The following is a 17,500-nucleotide window of genomic DNA, read 5'->3' on the forward strand; positions in this document are numbered from 1 at the left end:
GACTACACTACGTGCAGAATTATTAGGCAAATGAGTATTTTGACCACATCATCCTCTTTATGCATGTTGGCTTACTCCAAGCTGTATAGGCTCGAAAGCCTACTACCAATTAAGCATATTAGGTGATGTGCATCTCTGTAATGAGAAGGGGTGTGGTCTAATGACATCAACACCCTATATCAGGTGTGCATAATTATTAGGCAACTTCCTTTCCTTTGGCAAAATGGGTCAAAAGAAGGACTTGACAGGCTCAGGAAAGTCAAAAATAGTGAGATATCTTGCAGAGGGATGCAGCACTCTTAAAATTGCAAAGCTTCTGAAGCGTGATCATCGAACAATCAAGCGTTTCATTCAAAATAGTCAACAGGGTCGCAAGAAGCGTGTGGAAAAACCAAGGCGCAAAATAACTGCCCATGAACTGAGAAAAGTCAAGCGTGCAGCTGCCAAGATGCCACTTGCCACCAGTTTGGCCATATTTCAGAGCTGCAACATCACTGGAGTGCCTAAAAGCACAAGGTGTGCAATACTCAGAGACATGGCCAAGGTAAGAAAGGCTGAAAGACGACCACCACTGAACAAGACACACAAGCTGAAACGTCAAGACTGGGCCAAGAAATATCTCAAGACTGATTCTTCTAAGGTTTTATGGACTGATGAAATGAGAGTGAGTCTTGATGGGCCAGATGGCTGGATTGGTAAAGGGCAGAGAGCTCCAGTCCGACTCAGACGCCAGCAAGGTGGAGGTGGAGTACTGGTTTGGGCTGGTATCATCAAAGATGAGCTTGTGGGGCCTTTTTGGGTTGAGGATGGAGTCAAGCTCAACTCCCAGTCCTACTGCCAGTTTCTGGAAGACACCTTCTTCAAGCAGTGGTACAGGAAGAAGTCTGCAAGGTAAGAAAAACATGATTTTCATGCAGGACAATGCTCCATCACACGCGTCCAAGTACTCCACAACGTGGCTGGCAAGAAAGGGTATAAAAGAAGAAAATCTAATGACATGGCCTCCTTGTTCACCTGATCTGAACCCTATTGAGAACCTGTGGTCCATCATCAAATGTGAGATTTACAAGGTGGGAAAACAGTACACCTCTCTGAACAGTGTCTGGGAGGCTGTGGTTGCTGCTGCACGCAATGTTGATGGTGAACAGATCAAAACACTGACAGAATCCATGGATGGCAGGCTTTTGAGTGTCCTTGCAAAGAAAGGTGGCTATATTGGTCACTGATTTGTTTTAGTTTTGTTTTTGAATGTCAGAAATGTATATTTGTGAATGTTGAGATGTTATATTGGTTACACTGGTAAAAATAAATAATTGAAATGGGTATATATTTGTTTTTTGTTAAGTTGCCTAATAATTATGTACAGTAATAGTCACCTGCACACACAGATATCCCCCTAAAATAGCTAAAACTAAAAACAAACTAAAAACTACTTCCAAAAATATTCAGCTTTGATATTAATGAGTTTTTTGGGTTCATTGAGAACATGGTTGTTGTTCAATAATTAAATTAATCCTCAAAAATACAACTTGCCTAATAATTCTGCACTCCCTGTATAGGTGAGTCAGGGAAATCATAATTCTGTTTAGGTAGAGCCCAGCCGGGCAGGAGTTTATTTTGTATAACTGTTTATGTTTACGTGGATGTGCTGCAATAAAATACAGTTTGGCCCTTAAATTCTGGTGTCTGTGAAGATAACTGTGAGTGTGACCCCCTGAAAGAAGGTGATCCCTTACATTACTTTCAAGTGACAGAAAATGACCTTATGACTGGCAGGGAAAAATGAAAATCAACTTACTGTAGCAATGCCAATTTTTTGATTGGGTCCCACACCTCCATCAACTGCTCGTATAATTAAGATGTATTCTGACTTTGTTTCCCGATCCAGTAGAGTAGTTGTAGTTATTTCTCCTGTAAGCAAAGGTGTAAATTAAAAATCAATATTAAATTGATGAGAAAATTGGGCATGGCAATGCATTTTTCATAGTCTTTTCCTTTGAGACTTTAGTTTAAAATCTGGCAAAACCACCTAACCTAACTTGCATATGGATGGAAAATATAAGATCAAATATATCATGAAATCAATACTAAAGTAACAAAAAAAGCACCAAATCATTGCAAAGAACTGAAGTCAACTGATCAATAACTACAGTTAGAGATGAGCGAATTTCATATTTTGAAATTCGTTCACACTTCGTTTGTTGGTAAAAGGTGAATTGCGTTATGGATTCCGTTACCACGGACCATAACACAATTATATGACAGAATGCATAATGGAATGCGTTTAGAGGCATTCCTTTATTCATTCCGTCATAATAGAAGTCTATGGGCTGGAAAACAGATCCGTCCCGTTTCTGTTATGCAGGGGACTCCTCATGTTCTAGCATATGCTAGTCATAGCCAGACATTATTGGGTACATACAATGATATAGGATGCAGCTAAGATTTCTATATGAAATGCTTTATGGTGCAAAAGTAGTACAGTATAAAAAATATATGCATCCAGTAATGCAAAATTGTAGCAACCCATAGTTAAAGGGGATGTCTGCTTTTTACTATTGGCAGGGGGCTAACTCCTGACACCCCACCGATCCACTGTTTGAGGAGACTGCCTGTTTGAAGAGCGCTGCCTTCTCTTCTCTGTTTACCTGCTCACCATCACATTTGCAGAAGTGGGCAGGTGTAATTACAACTCTGCCACCCAATTCACTTCAATGGAACAGCTGAAGTGCCTGGAGTTGGCTCCTCACCAATCTGATATTGATGACCTATCCTCAGGATAGGTCATCAATATATCAAAGGCAAACAACCCCTTTATGCCTCATACGACCGTGGTCCGCAATGCATGGGCACTGACCGTGTGCCCACCGTCTGTAGACTTGTTCACATTCACATAAATTGGGTCCGTGATCCGCATCTGATGGTCCGCACTGCAAAAAAGTAGTGCACGCACTACTTTTTTGCAGTGCAGAGGTACAGACAGAAAGCCCACGGAAGCACTCTGTGGTGCTTCTGTGGGCTTCCAATCCGTACCTCCGTTCTGCACCGCACCTTATCTTCCAGAATGGGGACCCATTCAAGTGAATGGGTCTGCATCTGTGATACAACTGTTTGCAGGCCGCAATACGGGCACGGCCAGAACATGTGCATGAGCCCTTAGTGCTAGTTCTACTGTACAATGAACAGCAGACAAAAACATAAAGTAAAAATTTGTGTTTTGTTTCTTTCCATATATACGCATGGACAAAATTGTTGGTACCTTTCCGATAACGAAAGAAAAATAAACAATGGTCACTGAAATAACTTGAAACTGATAATTCACCAGGCCAGTTTCAGTAGGCTACTTTCACATCTGCACTTTCCCTTTCCACTATTGAGATCCATCATAGGGTCTCAATAGCAGAGGAAAACAATTCAGTTTTGTCCCCATTCATTGTCAATGGGGACAAAACTGATATGAAGGGAGCGGAGTGCATCAGAATGTATTCTGTTCCATTTCATTGCGTTCCCAAGACGTACACAAAAGAGCTGCAAGCAGCGTTTTTGAGTGCGTCCTGGGATGCAGAGCAAGATGGATCCGTCATGACTCACAATGTAAGTCAATGGAGGCAGATCTGTTTTCTCTGACACAAAAGAAAACTGATCGTCCCCCATTGACTTACATTGATTTTAGAGATGGATCTGTCATGGCTATTTTAGAGATAATACCACCGGATCTGTTCATAACGGATGCAGACGGTTGTATTATCGTGAGTAAAAACGCAGATGTGAAAGTAGCCTTAGTTTGTTTTTATCACAGTTGTTATTTTGATAATTCACAATTGAAAAGCAATAGCTGATTTATAGTACATTTGTATTTATTATTACTTTTGTTAGTTTCAAGTTATTTCAGTTACCATTGAGGGTTTTTCTTTCTTTAACAGTAGGGTACCAACAATTTTGACTATATATAGCACACTATGCAGCACACTAAGTTGCGGGTGCAAATCAGGCCAGTGTGAACCGGCACCTAGGTCCAATGCGATATAAAGATGAAAGAAGGCCAGCAGCACACCACGGATTTCAACGGAAAAGTTGCAGTTTATTCACCAAGAGTCAGCAGCGACGTTTCAACAGCTTGTTGCTGTCTTTCTCAAGCTATGTGCACATGTGTTACAATCATGCAATTAAAAGGTGCATCAATTGAAAATACAATTAGAACAATTTATCCATACAAGGGAAAAATTCATAGGATCCATGGTTCATCATACTACACAAAATACATAAAGTGTGTCCCAAAGTTAAATACAGTACATACATTAAGTGTCCGATAAAAGTACATAGTGTTCATAATATAGAGCAAGTACTGTAAATACCCCTAATTGGTGCAGGTGTGTTATACATAGTCATCACATTAAAAACTCACAGTCAGCTGATGTTCAGTGTAGATCCGGCATCATACTATGTGCGCAGAGAAACTGACCAAAAACCACAACAAAGATGGCCGGGTCTGTCCCCCGGCCGGTGTGCGCATGTCCATGTGTAAGTATCGGCCTCCCATCAATGGTCACGTGATACAAATCACATGATCGAATGTCAACTGGTACATAAACTGTATTAAGAAATCCACATGTTGAAATCTAGGTCTAGACCACTGTATACCCTGGCCCCCCACAACAGAACAAATGCGGGAATCCAGGACCCAGTGTCCTATCAACCTAATCACTGGCCACACTAACACCCTAACGTGCGCATATTGAGGATGTCCAGTGGCATTGATTGTCCTTATCAACGAACCAATCACTGTCAAGCTGAGGAGGTGGCGACGTCGCAAGGGGCCTCCCTGCGAACCGTCGCCCACTCCAATGGATCACCCCAAAAACCCGCACAGGGTGTGAGTGCCAGAACTGGATAAATGAGAGATAAAATAAACATTAACATTTTATAGGAAAACCATATAGATATAATATATGGGTAGGTTCCGAACTGTCATGGATCATGCTCCACATCTGCACCAGAGCTGCAGTCGGGCCATCATGCACGTGGATGAGGTAAAAAAAGAACTGTGGGTAGCCACCTGGATCAATGATGTTCCCCTCAAAACACAGAGCATCAGTCTTGACCATGGTCTATGTATGAATCTAAAAACAAAGGAAGAATTTTTACAAAAAATCCAAAATCGAATAACTTGTTATTAACTTAAGATTGTTATGTACACATGTACACTCGAACCCACAATAGAGAGTGAGGACCCATGCGAGACACAACACTAATCGACCCGAAAGTCGACATTCAGCCCATTGGGCTTCAATGTTTTTAGAGTGAAGATCCAGAATAGCTCTCGCTTTTTAAGGAGGGCTTGTCTATCCTCCCCACGCCTTCCCAATTCTATCTGTTCCAATATACGGAACCTTAGATCTTTCTGTGTGTGTCCTGCTTTTTTAAAGTGTTTAGACAGCGGTAGATCCATCTTTTCTGATGGAGTACCGATGTTGAGTTAACCGTGTCTTCACGTCCCACGTGGTCTCCCCAACATACCACTTCCCACAGGGACATGTCAGCTGGTAGACCACGTAGGACGAATCACACGTCAAATATTGGGTGATTTTGACCATTTTGTTAGTAACCGGATTAAGAAACGTATTCCCTTTCATCATGAGGTTGCAATTAATGCAGCGATAACAAGGGTAGCAGCCAGTCCGCATGGAGCCACACATTGCTCTCACACTGGTCTTGGCACTACCCATGTCAGACTACACCAATCTATCCCCCAAATTGCGTCCTCTACGATAGGAGAAAAAGGGAGGTGTATTAAACTCCTCGACCTGAGGGAAACTATTCCCTATCATCCTCCAATGTTTCCGAATGACAGCCGCAATTTGCGGACTGTCAGCGGAAAACTGGGAGATAAGGGAATACAGGGTTTTTTGGGGACCAATTTAGAATTGGTTGTAGTAACTTTATTATGCACTCGCCGAATGCTATCTCTGATCAATTTTTTGGGGTATCCACGAGTGGCAAATCTCTGACCCATTTCTGTGAATCTTATATCTCTGGTGTGTACATCCTTCACGATCCTCTGAACCCAGAGGAACTGACTGAAGGGTAATGACCGAATCATGGGGCGGGGATGATGACTGTCATAAAGCAGCAGCGTATTTTTATCGGTGGGTTTCACAAACAGGTCAGTCCTCAACCCCTGTCCCATGATTCGGACCTCCGTATCAAGGAACTGTAACCTCTCAGTTGAGTGGACCACAGTGAATTTAACTGTTGGATCGACTTAGTTGAGAAATGCGTGGAACGCGAGGAGGCCCAACGTGTCGCCCGTCCACACCAGGAAGATATCGTCGATTTAGCGCCACCACCCCAGAACATGTCTGAAGTGGTGGCTGCCATATATGGACGACTCCTCAAGGTGGGCCATATAGATGTTAGCATAAGTGGGCCCCATCGCCGTCCCACGCATCTGCACATAAAAGTCGTCCTGGAACAGAAAGTAGTTTTTAGTTAAAACAAATCTCAATAGTGTTAGCAAGAAAGTTTGACAAGCCTCAGTATAATCAGATGTTTTAAGGCATGTTTCCACCGCCTGGAGGCCCAGCTCATGGTCAATCGACGAGTATAGACTATTAGAGACACAGGTGATTTTTTATCCAACATAAGTGACCTTGACATACCTGTGGGCGCTGCTCTGGTATCATTCGACGTGTGTAGTCTATACACGTCAATTGACCATGAGCTGGGCCTCCAGGTGGTGGAAAGATGCCTTAAAACATCTGATTATTCTGAGGCTTGTCAAACTTTCATGCTAACACTATTGAGATTTGTTTTAACTAAAAACTACTTTCTGTTCCAAGACGACTTTTATGTGCAGATGCGTGGGACGGCGATGGGGTCCAACGTGGCACCCACTTATGCTAACATCTATATGGCCCACCTTGAGGAGTCATTTATATATGGCAGCCACCACTTCAGACCTGTTCTGGGGTGGTGGCGCTATATCGATGATATCTTCATGGTGTGGACGGGCGACACGTTGGGCCTCCTCGCGTTCCACGCATTTCTCAACAAAGTCGATCCAACAGTCAAATTCACTGTGGTCCACTCAACTGAGAGGTTACAGTTCCTTGATACGGAGGTCCAAATCATGGGACGGGGGTTGAGGACTGACCTGTTTGTGAAACCCACCGATAAAAATACGCTGCTGCTTTATGACAGTCATCATCCCTGCCCCAAAAATTGATCAGAGATAGCATTCGGTGAGTGCATAATAAAGTTACTACAACCAATTCTAAATTGGTCCCCAAAAAACCCTGTATTCCCTTATCTCCCAGTTTTCCGCTGACAGTCCGCAAATTGCAGCTGTCATTCGGAAACATTGGAGGATGACAGGGAATAGTTTCCCTCAGGTCGAGGAGTTTTATACACCTCCCTTATTCTCCTATCGTAGAGGACGCAGTTTGGGGGATAGATTGGTGAAGTCTGACGTGGGTAGTGCCAAGACCAGTGTGAGAGCAATGTGTGGCTCCATGCGGACTGACTGCTACCCTTGCTATCACTGCATTAATTGCAACCTCATGATGAAAAGGAATACGTTTCTTAATCCGGCTACTAACAAAATGGTCAAAATCACCCAATATTTGACGTGTGATTCGTCCTACGTGGTCTACCAGCTGACATGTCCCTGTGGGAAGTGGTATGTTGGGGAGACCACGTGGGACGTGAAGACACGGTTAAATCAACACCGGTACTCCATCAGAAAAGAAAAGATGGATCTACCGGTGTCTAAACACTTTAAAGAAACAGGACACACACAGAAAGATCTAAGGTTCCGTATATTGGAACAGATAGAATTGGGAAGGCGTGGGGGGGATAGACAAGCCCTCCTTAAAAAGCAAGAGCTATTCTGGATCTTCACTCTAAAAACGTTGAAGCCCAATGGGCTGAATGTCGACTTTCGGGTCGATTAGTGTTGTCTCTCTTGTGTAACGCATGGGTCCTCACCCTCTATTGTGGGTTGAGTGTATATGTGTACATAACAATCAAGGTATTCGATTTTGGATTTTTTGTAAAACATTGTTTTTCCTATAAAATGTTAATGTTTATTTTATCTCTCATTTATCCAGTTCTGGCACTCACACCCTGTGCATTTTTTTGGGGGTGATCCATTGGAGTGGGCGACGGTTCGCAGGGAGGCCCCTTGCGACGTCGCCACCACCTCAGCTTGACAGTGATTGGTTCGCTGATACGGACAATCGCTGCCGCTGGACGCCAGTCCTTTTCAATATGCGCACGTTAGGGTGTTAGTGTGGCCAGTGATTAGGTTGATAGGACACTGGGTCCTGGATTCCCGCATTTGTTCTGTTGTGGGGGGCCAGGGTATACAGTGGTCCAGACCTAGATTTCAACATGTGGATTTCTTAATACAGTTTATGTACCAGTTGACATTCGATCATGTGATTTGTATCACGTGACCATTAATGGGAGGCCGATACTTACACATGGACATGCGCACACCGGCCGGGGGACAGACCCAGCCATCTTTGTTGTGGTTTTTGGTCAGTTTCTCTGCGCACGTAGTATCGCATGATTTGACGCCGCCGGGATCATGATCATGAACATCAGCTGACTGTGAGTTTTTAATGTGATGGCTATGTATAACACACCTGCACCAATTAGCGGTATTTACAGTACTTGCCCTATATTATGAACACTATGTACTTTTATCGGACACTTAATGTATGTACTGTATTTTGTAACTTTCGGACACACTTTTTGTATTTTGTGTAATATGATGAACCATGGATCCTATGAATTTTTCCCTTGTATGGATAAATTGTTCTAATTGTATTTTCAATTGATGCACCTTTAAATTGCCTGATTGTAACACATGTGCACATAGCTTGAGAAAGACAGCAACAAGCTGTTGAAACGTCGCTGCTGACTCTGGGTGAATAAACTACACGTTTTCCGTTGAAATCCGTGGTGTGCTGCTGGCCTTCTTTCATTATATATATATATATATATATATACTGCTCAACCCTGATGGCCAAAGTTCTTAAGGAGTTAAAAAACATCTTTGAAAAAGTTAAGCATAGTGAAGGTGAATCTTGTTTCTGTTTTAAAACTATTTCAGTTAAAGCTATTCCTAAGCACTGAATGTATGACTAATTTGAAACTCCTACGGAAAGTACTTATGTCTTTACAAGGCATCAATTGGACACGTCTGAGCATAGTGAACTCTCTGTAGCTTAGCATTATGGCTTCTCGAGCAGCTGAAAGGACTTAAACAAGTGTAAAGACTGCAGAATCAGTTGGTGCTCATTCTAAAAGTTAGATTACTGCCAATAATATTTTTCAGTTCAAAGAATCATTTGAACAATAAACTTTCATCATTAACATAACATTAATCCACAATCTAGATAGCCTTAAAGGGAAATCTTCAAAATTTCCATGACAAATGACCTACACATGAAAATAAAAAGTGAAAACATGAAAAGTGTCATTGAAAGGATTGTCTGAGATACATAATTAATGCAGTAAATGACAGTAAATGACATAAAATATTAATTAAAAAAACTCCTACCCCTTTTTACCCCTGTCACTTCCTGCGCAGTGAGCCGGTTCTTTCCATCAGTGTTTGTTTTCCTGGAAGCAATGGTGACGTCCTATACACAAGACGTCCCCACTGGAGTCAATTGCTAGCCTCAGAAAATTGTCTAATGCACTACTAAGGCCAGTGAGCGGCTGAACAAGAATTAAGCATGCACAGAACATCACAGCTGCAGCCAGGAAAATGTCTGAGGTGCAGAACCAGTGTGTGATGCTGGAAGTGGCAGGGGCGAAAAAGGGGGAATATGACTTTTTTTGCTATTTACTTCTACTGCTGTCCCAGTTTTTAATAAAATATCTAGTAAACGAGTGGAAAACAAAGGACCCATTCCTTATCATCCGAGAGTCAGAATGTGGGTAGTAGTGCAAACAGCAGTAGCAGCACCAGCCACCCAGCTTGTAGTTGTAGTTGGTCACAGTTCTCCCTAGCTCTGACATTGAGGACAAAGAGGATAATATTGTGAATTAAGCTACTTTCACACCTGCGTTTAGGTGCAGATCCGTCTGGTATCTGCACAGACGGATCCGCACCTATAATGCAAACGCTTGTATCTGTTCAGAACGGATCCATTTGCATTACCATGAACACCAGTTTTTTTTAAGTTTTTTTTTTCATGATAATGCAAACGGATCCGTTTAGACTTATCGTATATACTCGAGTATAAGCCGACCCGAATATAAGCCGAGGCCCCTAATTTTACCCCCCAAAAATGGGAAAAATTATTGACTCGAGTATAAGACTAGGGTGGGAAATGCAGCAGCTACTGGTAAATATAAAAATAGATACCGTACCAATAAAATTACATTAATTGAGGCATCAGTAGGTTAAAGGTTTTTGAATATTTATTTCAAAGAAAAACAATATGGTATCAACAATAACTTTAACAGTACAAAAACCAACTAAAGAGAATATTTGATTTTTGGGAAATTACCAGTTCATGCAAATTTTTATGCGAAAATTTGAATGCGACTTTTTGGCGAATTTTCGCAATCAAGACCTAGACTCGAGTATAAGACGAGGGGGCTTTTTGAGCACAAAAATATGTGCCAAAAAACTTGTCTTATACTCGAGTATATACGGTACATTGAAAGTCAATGGGAGGCGGATCTGTTTTCAATTGCACCATATTGTGTCAGTAAAAACGGATCCGTCCCCATTGACTTATATGGAGGCTGAACGGAGGCAAACTGATGCATTCTGAACGGATCCTTATCCATTCAGAATGCATTGGGGCAGAACTGATCCATTTTGGGCTGCTTGTGAAAACCTTGAAACAGATCTCACAGGCGGACCCAGAAACGGCAGTGTGAAAGTAGCCTAAGCAACCTTCACACGGGGTTGCGAGAAAATGTGCGGGTGCGTTGCGGGAACACGCGCAATTGTTCTGCGTGACTGCAAAACATTGTAATGCATTTTGCACTTTTGAGAAAAATCGCGCATGTTTGGTACCCAAACCCGAACTTCTTCACAGAAGTTCGGGCTTGGGATTGGTGTTCTGTAGATTGTATTATTTTCCCTTATAACATGGTTATAAGTAAAAGTAATAGCATTCTGAATACAGAATGCATAGTAAAATAGCACTGGAGGGGTTAAATTAAAAAATAAATAAAAATTAACTCACCTTAATCCACTTGATCGCGCAGCTGGCATCTCCTTCTGTCTTCATCTTAGCTGTGTGCAGTAACAGGACCTGTGGTGACGTCACTCCGGTCATCACATGATCCATCACATGATCTTTTACCATGGTGATGGATCATGTGATGGACCATGTGATGATCAGAGTGACGTCACCACAGGTCCTGTTACTGCACACAGCTAAGATGAAGACAGAAGGAGATGCCAGCTGCGCGATCAAGTGGATTAAGGTGAGTGAAATTAAAAAAATAATAATAATTTAACCCCTCCAGCGCTATTTTACTATGCACCATGTTATAAGGGAAAATAATAATGATCGGGTCTCCATCCCGATCGTCTCCTAGCAACCGTGCGTGAAAATCGCACCGCATCCGCACTTGCTTGCGGATGCTTGCGATTTTCACGCAACCCCATTCATTTCTAAGGGGCCTGCGTTACGTGAAAAACGCAGAATATAGAGCAAGCTGCGATTTTTCACGGTGTGATATACTTAGAATATAATTTCTATATAGTGCATTTGTATAGTGCAGCATTTGTGTGCGGTTCTGCTGAGATACCACAGCTATACAGAGGGACAAATGTCAATGAAACAACTAATTGCAACTGGTGTGATATACATTTGCCCCCCAAAAAAACTGATTAAGGGGTTCTATATACCTGCTTCTACAAATACTGCTCTTCTACAGGGACTTTGTCACAGGGTCATTTTGAAAATGACAGGCAGAGGAAGAGACAGGCCATACCGCAGGAATAGTAGGGGTCGGGCAGGTGCACCAGGCCGGGGCCTAAGTGGGAAGTTGGAGACGGTGCGTGTGATTACGTCAAAGAACGCACCAGAGTTGGTTGATGGCTCACTCAGCCTTTCACTTCTGCACCCTCACCATACTCTGTATCTGCACCCTCCTCACTCTCTGCTGTGTGCACCTCAAAAGACAACACTACCACCACCATCATAGCCCCTCCACTCGAGTAAGAGGAATCATTTCCCCATCAATTCCCTTACCGATGCGCAGCCATTCTTAAAATCGGATGAGGAAGAGGAGGTAGCAACGGCCGCCACCCTAGCGGTCTGACGGCAAAACCCAGATCAGCCCAAGGAGGGTGGTCCCCGCTGTTGCTGCCTACTCCGAGATCTCTAATGTCAGTGGTGGTGAAGGTGACGATGATGACGTGTTAATGGATGTCACGTGGGTTCCCACAAGAGAGGAAGAGGAGGGGAGTTCAAAGGGAGAGACAGAGCAGCAGATAGGGAGGAGAAGGAGGACAAGCAGGCAGAACTCACAGTGCACAGGAGGCAAAAAGTAGACTGCAAATGTATCTGGAGCAAGCCATCCACCATGCACGGTCACATCTTGCGTTCCCATGACGCCGGCACATGGCTCCGCAAAGTGGGCTTTTTTTTAAGGCTACTTTCACACTGCCGTTTCTGGATCCGATTGTGAGATCCGTTTCAAGGCTCTCACAAGCGGCCAAAAACGGATCAGTTGAGCCCCAATGCATTCTGAATGGATAAGGATCCGTTCAGAATGCATCAATTTGCCTCCGTTAAGTCTCCATTCTGCTCTGGAGGCGGACACCAAAACGCTGCTTGCAGCATTTTTTATGTCCGTCTGACGAAACTGAGCCAAACGGATCCGTCCTGACTTACAATGTAAGTCAATGGGGACGGATCCGTTTTTACTGACACAATATGGTGCAATTGAAAACGGATCCACCTCCCATTGACTTTCAATGTAAGTCAAAACGGATCTGTTTGCATTATCATGAACAAAAATGAAAAATAAAAATGGTAATGCAAACGGATCCGTTCTGAATGGATAAAAGCGTTTGCATTATAGGTGCGGATCCGTCTGTGCAGATACCAGACAGATCCGCACCTAAACGCAGGTGTGAAAGTAGCCTAACTTGTCAGCTGCTGATAATAGTGTTGCCTTCTGCAGCCTGTACACTCAACTAGAGACGACTGCCTTAAGAAGGCATCTGGCCTCCCATCACCGAGCCCAGTGGGAGCAACACCATCAAAACCACATCCTGCCTCTTCTCCTCTCTCCTCCCATTGTCCTTCACTCCAGCTTCCACCGTGCTGTCGTTGCATTCATCTGGCACAAGGCAGGCTTCTGTGGCCCAAATGAGCGTAAGAAAATGATGACGCCGGATAAACCTCTTGCCCAACGGCTGACCGCTGGCTTGTCGGAACTGCTAGCCCACCAACTACTGCCATATAAATTGGTGGACTCGGAGGCCTTTAGAAAATTTGCGGCTATGGAAGTTCCCTGGAAGCAAATATTTCTACCAGAAGGGCATCTCAGAGCTATATGGCCATGTTCCGCAGCAAGTTAATGTATCTCTGGCACACAGTGTTGGTGCCAAGATACATCTGACCATAGACACGTGGTCTAGCAAACACAGGCAGGGAAGGTACATAACTTTTACTGCCCACTGGTTGACCCTTCTGATGGCCGTCAGACATGTAGCCCGTGGCAGCAGTGTGAATTTGGTGTTACCGCCACGGATTGCATGCAGGCCTACCTCTTCTTTTCCTACTCCTACTCCATCCTCCGTCTCCTCCTCAGCTGACTCCTCTTTTTCCACTGCTACCGCCTCTTCCGCTGCACCCCCCAAGCTCCACAAAACCTATTGGACGTGCCAGGCGAGACGTTGCCATGCTGTGCTGCGGCAGTTGTGCCTGGAAGCCAAGAGCCACATTGGTCCTGCACTCCTTTCAGCTCTGCGGTCACAGGCTGATCAGTCACTAACCCCGCTCAATTTGACAGTTGGTAAAGTGGTGTGCGACAATGGCGCCAATCTGCTGAGCGCACCGAAAAAGGGTAAAATGACACAAGTGCCGTGCATGGCACATGTCCTGAATTTAGTGGTGCAGCGATTGGTTGCCAAATACCCCGGGGACCAGGACGTCTTGCGGCAGGCCAGGAAAATCTCTGCTCATTTTAGAAAATCTTACACGGCCATGGCTTGCCTTGCTGACGTTCAGTCTCATTTGTGACTGCCCGACGCGCTGGAACTCCACCTTGTATATGCTTGATAGGCTGCTCCAGCAGAAATGTGCCGTAAACGACTACCTGTGCGAACTCTGCGGCAGGACAGGTTCTGGGAGGGCCAGAGGCTGGTCATGCACGACACATGCAGACCTCTACGGCTATTTGATGAGATCACCAAACTGGTCAGTCGCAGCCAGGGCACCATAAGTGACATCATACCTTATGCCTTATTTCTGGAGCATGCATTGCATTGTGTCATTGATCAAGCCGTCGAGGAGCAGGAGCAGGAAGATGAGGAAGTTGCAATGTTGCAATGCTGAATTAATTCCAGGGGGGCTACTCTATCTGAGACAAGTCAGCAGTAGTCTGAAGAGGAGTCAGAGGAGGATGGTGCCTGGGGGGAGGAGGAGGAAGAGCAAGAAGAGCAGGCTTTAAACTTTTCTGGGATCCCTGGTGTTGTCCGTGGATGGGGGGAGGAGACCAGAGGACGACATTCTCCTCTGCGATGAGCAGGAGCCAGGCCGCTCCACCACTTCCAATTTAATGCAAATGGGGGCCTTCATGCTCTAGTGTTTGAAGAGGGACCCACATATAAAAAGCATAAAAGGAAAGGACCAGTACTGGGTGGCAACGTTCTTAGACCCCAGTACAAACACAAAATGGTTGACATTTTACCAACATCACAGAGGGTTGTCAGAATGCAGTATTTCCAGGCCTTGCTGCGGGAGATGCTGAATTCTGCCGTTGTGGGCACTGGCAGAGGAATTTTCACCCACAGAGAAACAGTTGCAAGTACTAATCCTACAGTGCCTGCAAGAAGAGGGCGGTTTGAAGATGTGTTGGTCACTTCGCATATGAGATCATTCTTGCAGCCAACCCATTGATCACCGCCCTCTGGATCCAGCCTCAGGGAACGCCTAGACCAACTGGTGTCCGACTACATCGGGTTAACAGCAAAAGTGGACTATCTGAGAAGCGAGGAACCCCTGGACTACTGGGTGTGCAGGCTTGACCTGAGCCAGAACTGGCACAATTATCAATGGAACTCTTGGCTTGCCCCTCATCGAGTGCCCTGTCCGAAAGGACGTTCAGTGTAGTGGGGGGATCTTGACTGATAAGCGCACTCGCTTAGCTTACGACAGTGTGGACTACCTCACATTTATAAAAAATGAATTATGCATGGATCTCGGAGGAATTCAACACCTGTGACGGCCACATTTAATTGAATTTCCTCATGACAGGAGAAGTGCCAGCTCTATCAGCAGCAACTTAAGTCTAGAGTCGCTGATGAGCAGTTTTTTTTTACCTGCCTACTGAGTAAACTACTCACCAGCAGCAGCAGTTAGACAGAGCAGAACCTGAACCAGCAGGTGGTGGCATACTTGGAGTGCACCCTGCCACCCCATATCGAAGACTACTGAGCAGCCAAACTTGATTTGTGGCCCCAACTGGCTGAGTTTGCCCTGGAGAAGCTTTCCTGCCCGACCAGTAGTGTGGCATCAGAGCGGGTGTTTAGTGCGGCGGGGGCCATCGTTACCCCAAGGAGAACTTGCCTGTCCACCCAAAATGTGGAGAAACTGACCTTTGTGAAGATAAATCAGGCGTGGATCAGGCAGGATTTTCAAACACCATTGCTTGATGCATCAGAATAGATCATCCATGGTGCCACACCTACACTTTGTCAATAGAGACCTGTTTATTCTGGCTACCCGCTTCAGCTACTGTTCTGATGCTGCCACCCACCTGATGCCACACCTACTTCCAGGTGCTCATACTGCCACCCACCCAATTCAGCTGGTACTGGTATTGCCACCCACCTCCCCACTATGTCACTGGGCCACTCTGTGGTCTCTTCATGCTGCTGCCACCTCGCCACTCTGTGGTATCTTCATGCTGCTGCCACCTCACCACTATGTCACTGGGCCACTCTGTGGTCTCCTCATGCTGCTGCCACCTCACCACTCTGTGGTCTCTTCATGCTGCTGCAACCTCACCACTATGTCACTGGGACACTCTGTGGTCTCCTTATTCTGCTGCCACCTCACCACTTTGTCATTGGGCTACTCTGTGGTCTCCCCATGCTGCTGCTACCTCACCACTCTGTCACTGGGCCACTCTCTGGACTTCTCATGCTGTTCCTGCCCTCCCCACTCCATGGCTGGGCCACTATTTTGCTTTTCTGGCCTGGTTGGCATCATCATTTATTTGACTCTTCTTATGATCTGTCAGAAGGAAGGAAAAATGAGACGCACAACGGATCCTGTCTATGTAGCAGCTGTAAGGCCTGTATCACATTTGGTAGCCAAAAGCAGGAGTAGGTACAAAACACAGAATACATGCAAAGATACCATTCACATGTCATCTAAGTTTTGGATCCACTCTTGTTTATTTTTGGTTTTAGCAATACTGATGGATTACTGACCAAATGCTGACTGAGTGAAAGTGGATGCTCAACAGACAGGATCCATTTTTTGGGGTTATTGTTCTGATAGATCAGAGGAAGGGCAAAATAATCAATGACGTCAACACAAACTACCTGCTGACACCCTCTCCACTCTGTCAGGGGGCTCTACTTGTATAAGCAATTTATTAGAACAGGTTCTGTAGACATCTATGTGGAATCAGCTGACGACGGTGTAAAGGAGTGTGCTCTTTCACGCTATAGTAGGATCTTGGGCCTATGCATGATTCTTTATACCTGGTGCTAACTGACCTGTAAGACTTAGTTCACACTTGAGTTATTTGGTCAGTTTTGGCCCCATAATTGACCAAATGAGCAAAGTGTGAAGTGATTCTAAGAGCGCTGCCTGTCATCTGTGTGTCATACTGACTCACAATATTGTTTCATCACTACAGAAGACTCTCTATGCGTGTTACTGCAAGACACAGTGTTCTACACCACTTTACAGGCTCTCTGAAGCCAGGACATAGCTGTTTTAACGCGATTCGCCACAAATAAATTCAGATCGCATCTGTTCGGAAAATTGAATTTTTTAGAAATTCGCTAATTTCTAATTATTATCTTAGGGAAGTGCCATGTCTGTTTCTTCTATTTACAGTCTTGGCATGTCTGGAGGAAACCAGACGCTGCTCATGACCTGCCCAATACCATCCCAACAGTATAGCAAGGTGGTGGCATCTTGCTGTGGTTGTGTCCTTTAGTAGCTGGAACAGGGAGACTGGTCAGGTTTGAGGCAAAGCTGAATGGAGCAAAGTACAGAGATATTCTTATTGAAAACCTGATCCAGAGTGCTCTGGACCTCAGAATTGG

The 17,500-nt window shown here is 44.6% G+C and overlaps 1 protein-coding gene across 1 annotated transcript in view; it reads right to left on the reverse strand.

The window, feature by feature from the left end:
* Positions 1-17,500, reverse strand: part of CDH23 (cadherin related 23) — a 1,302,172-nt gene that overhangs the window by 413,629 nt on the left and 871,043 nt on the right. Inside the window, 1 exon segment of the mRNA XM_044299558.1 lies at positions 1,799-1,911. Coding sequence (XP_044155493.1) covers positions 1,799-1,911 — 113 coding nt within the window.

The sequence above is a fragment of the Bufo gargarizans genome, chromosome 6, assembly GCF_014858855.1.
Source record: "Bufo gargarizans isolate SCDJY-AF-19 chromosome 6, ASM1485885v1, whole genome shotgun sequence".
Lineage (NCBI taxonomy): Eukaryota > Metazoa > Chordata > Amphibia > Anura > Bufonidae > Bufo > Bufo gargarizans.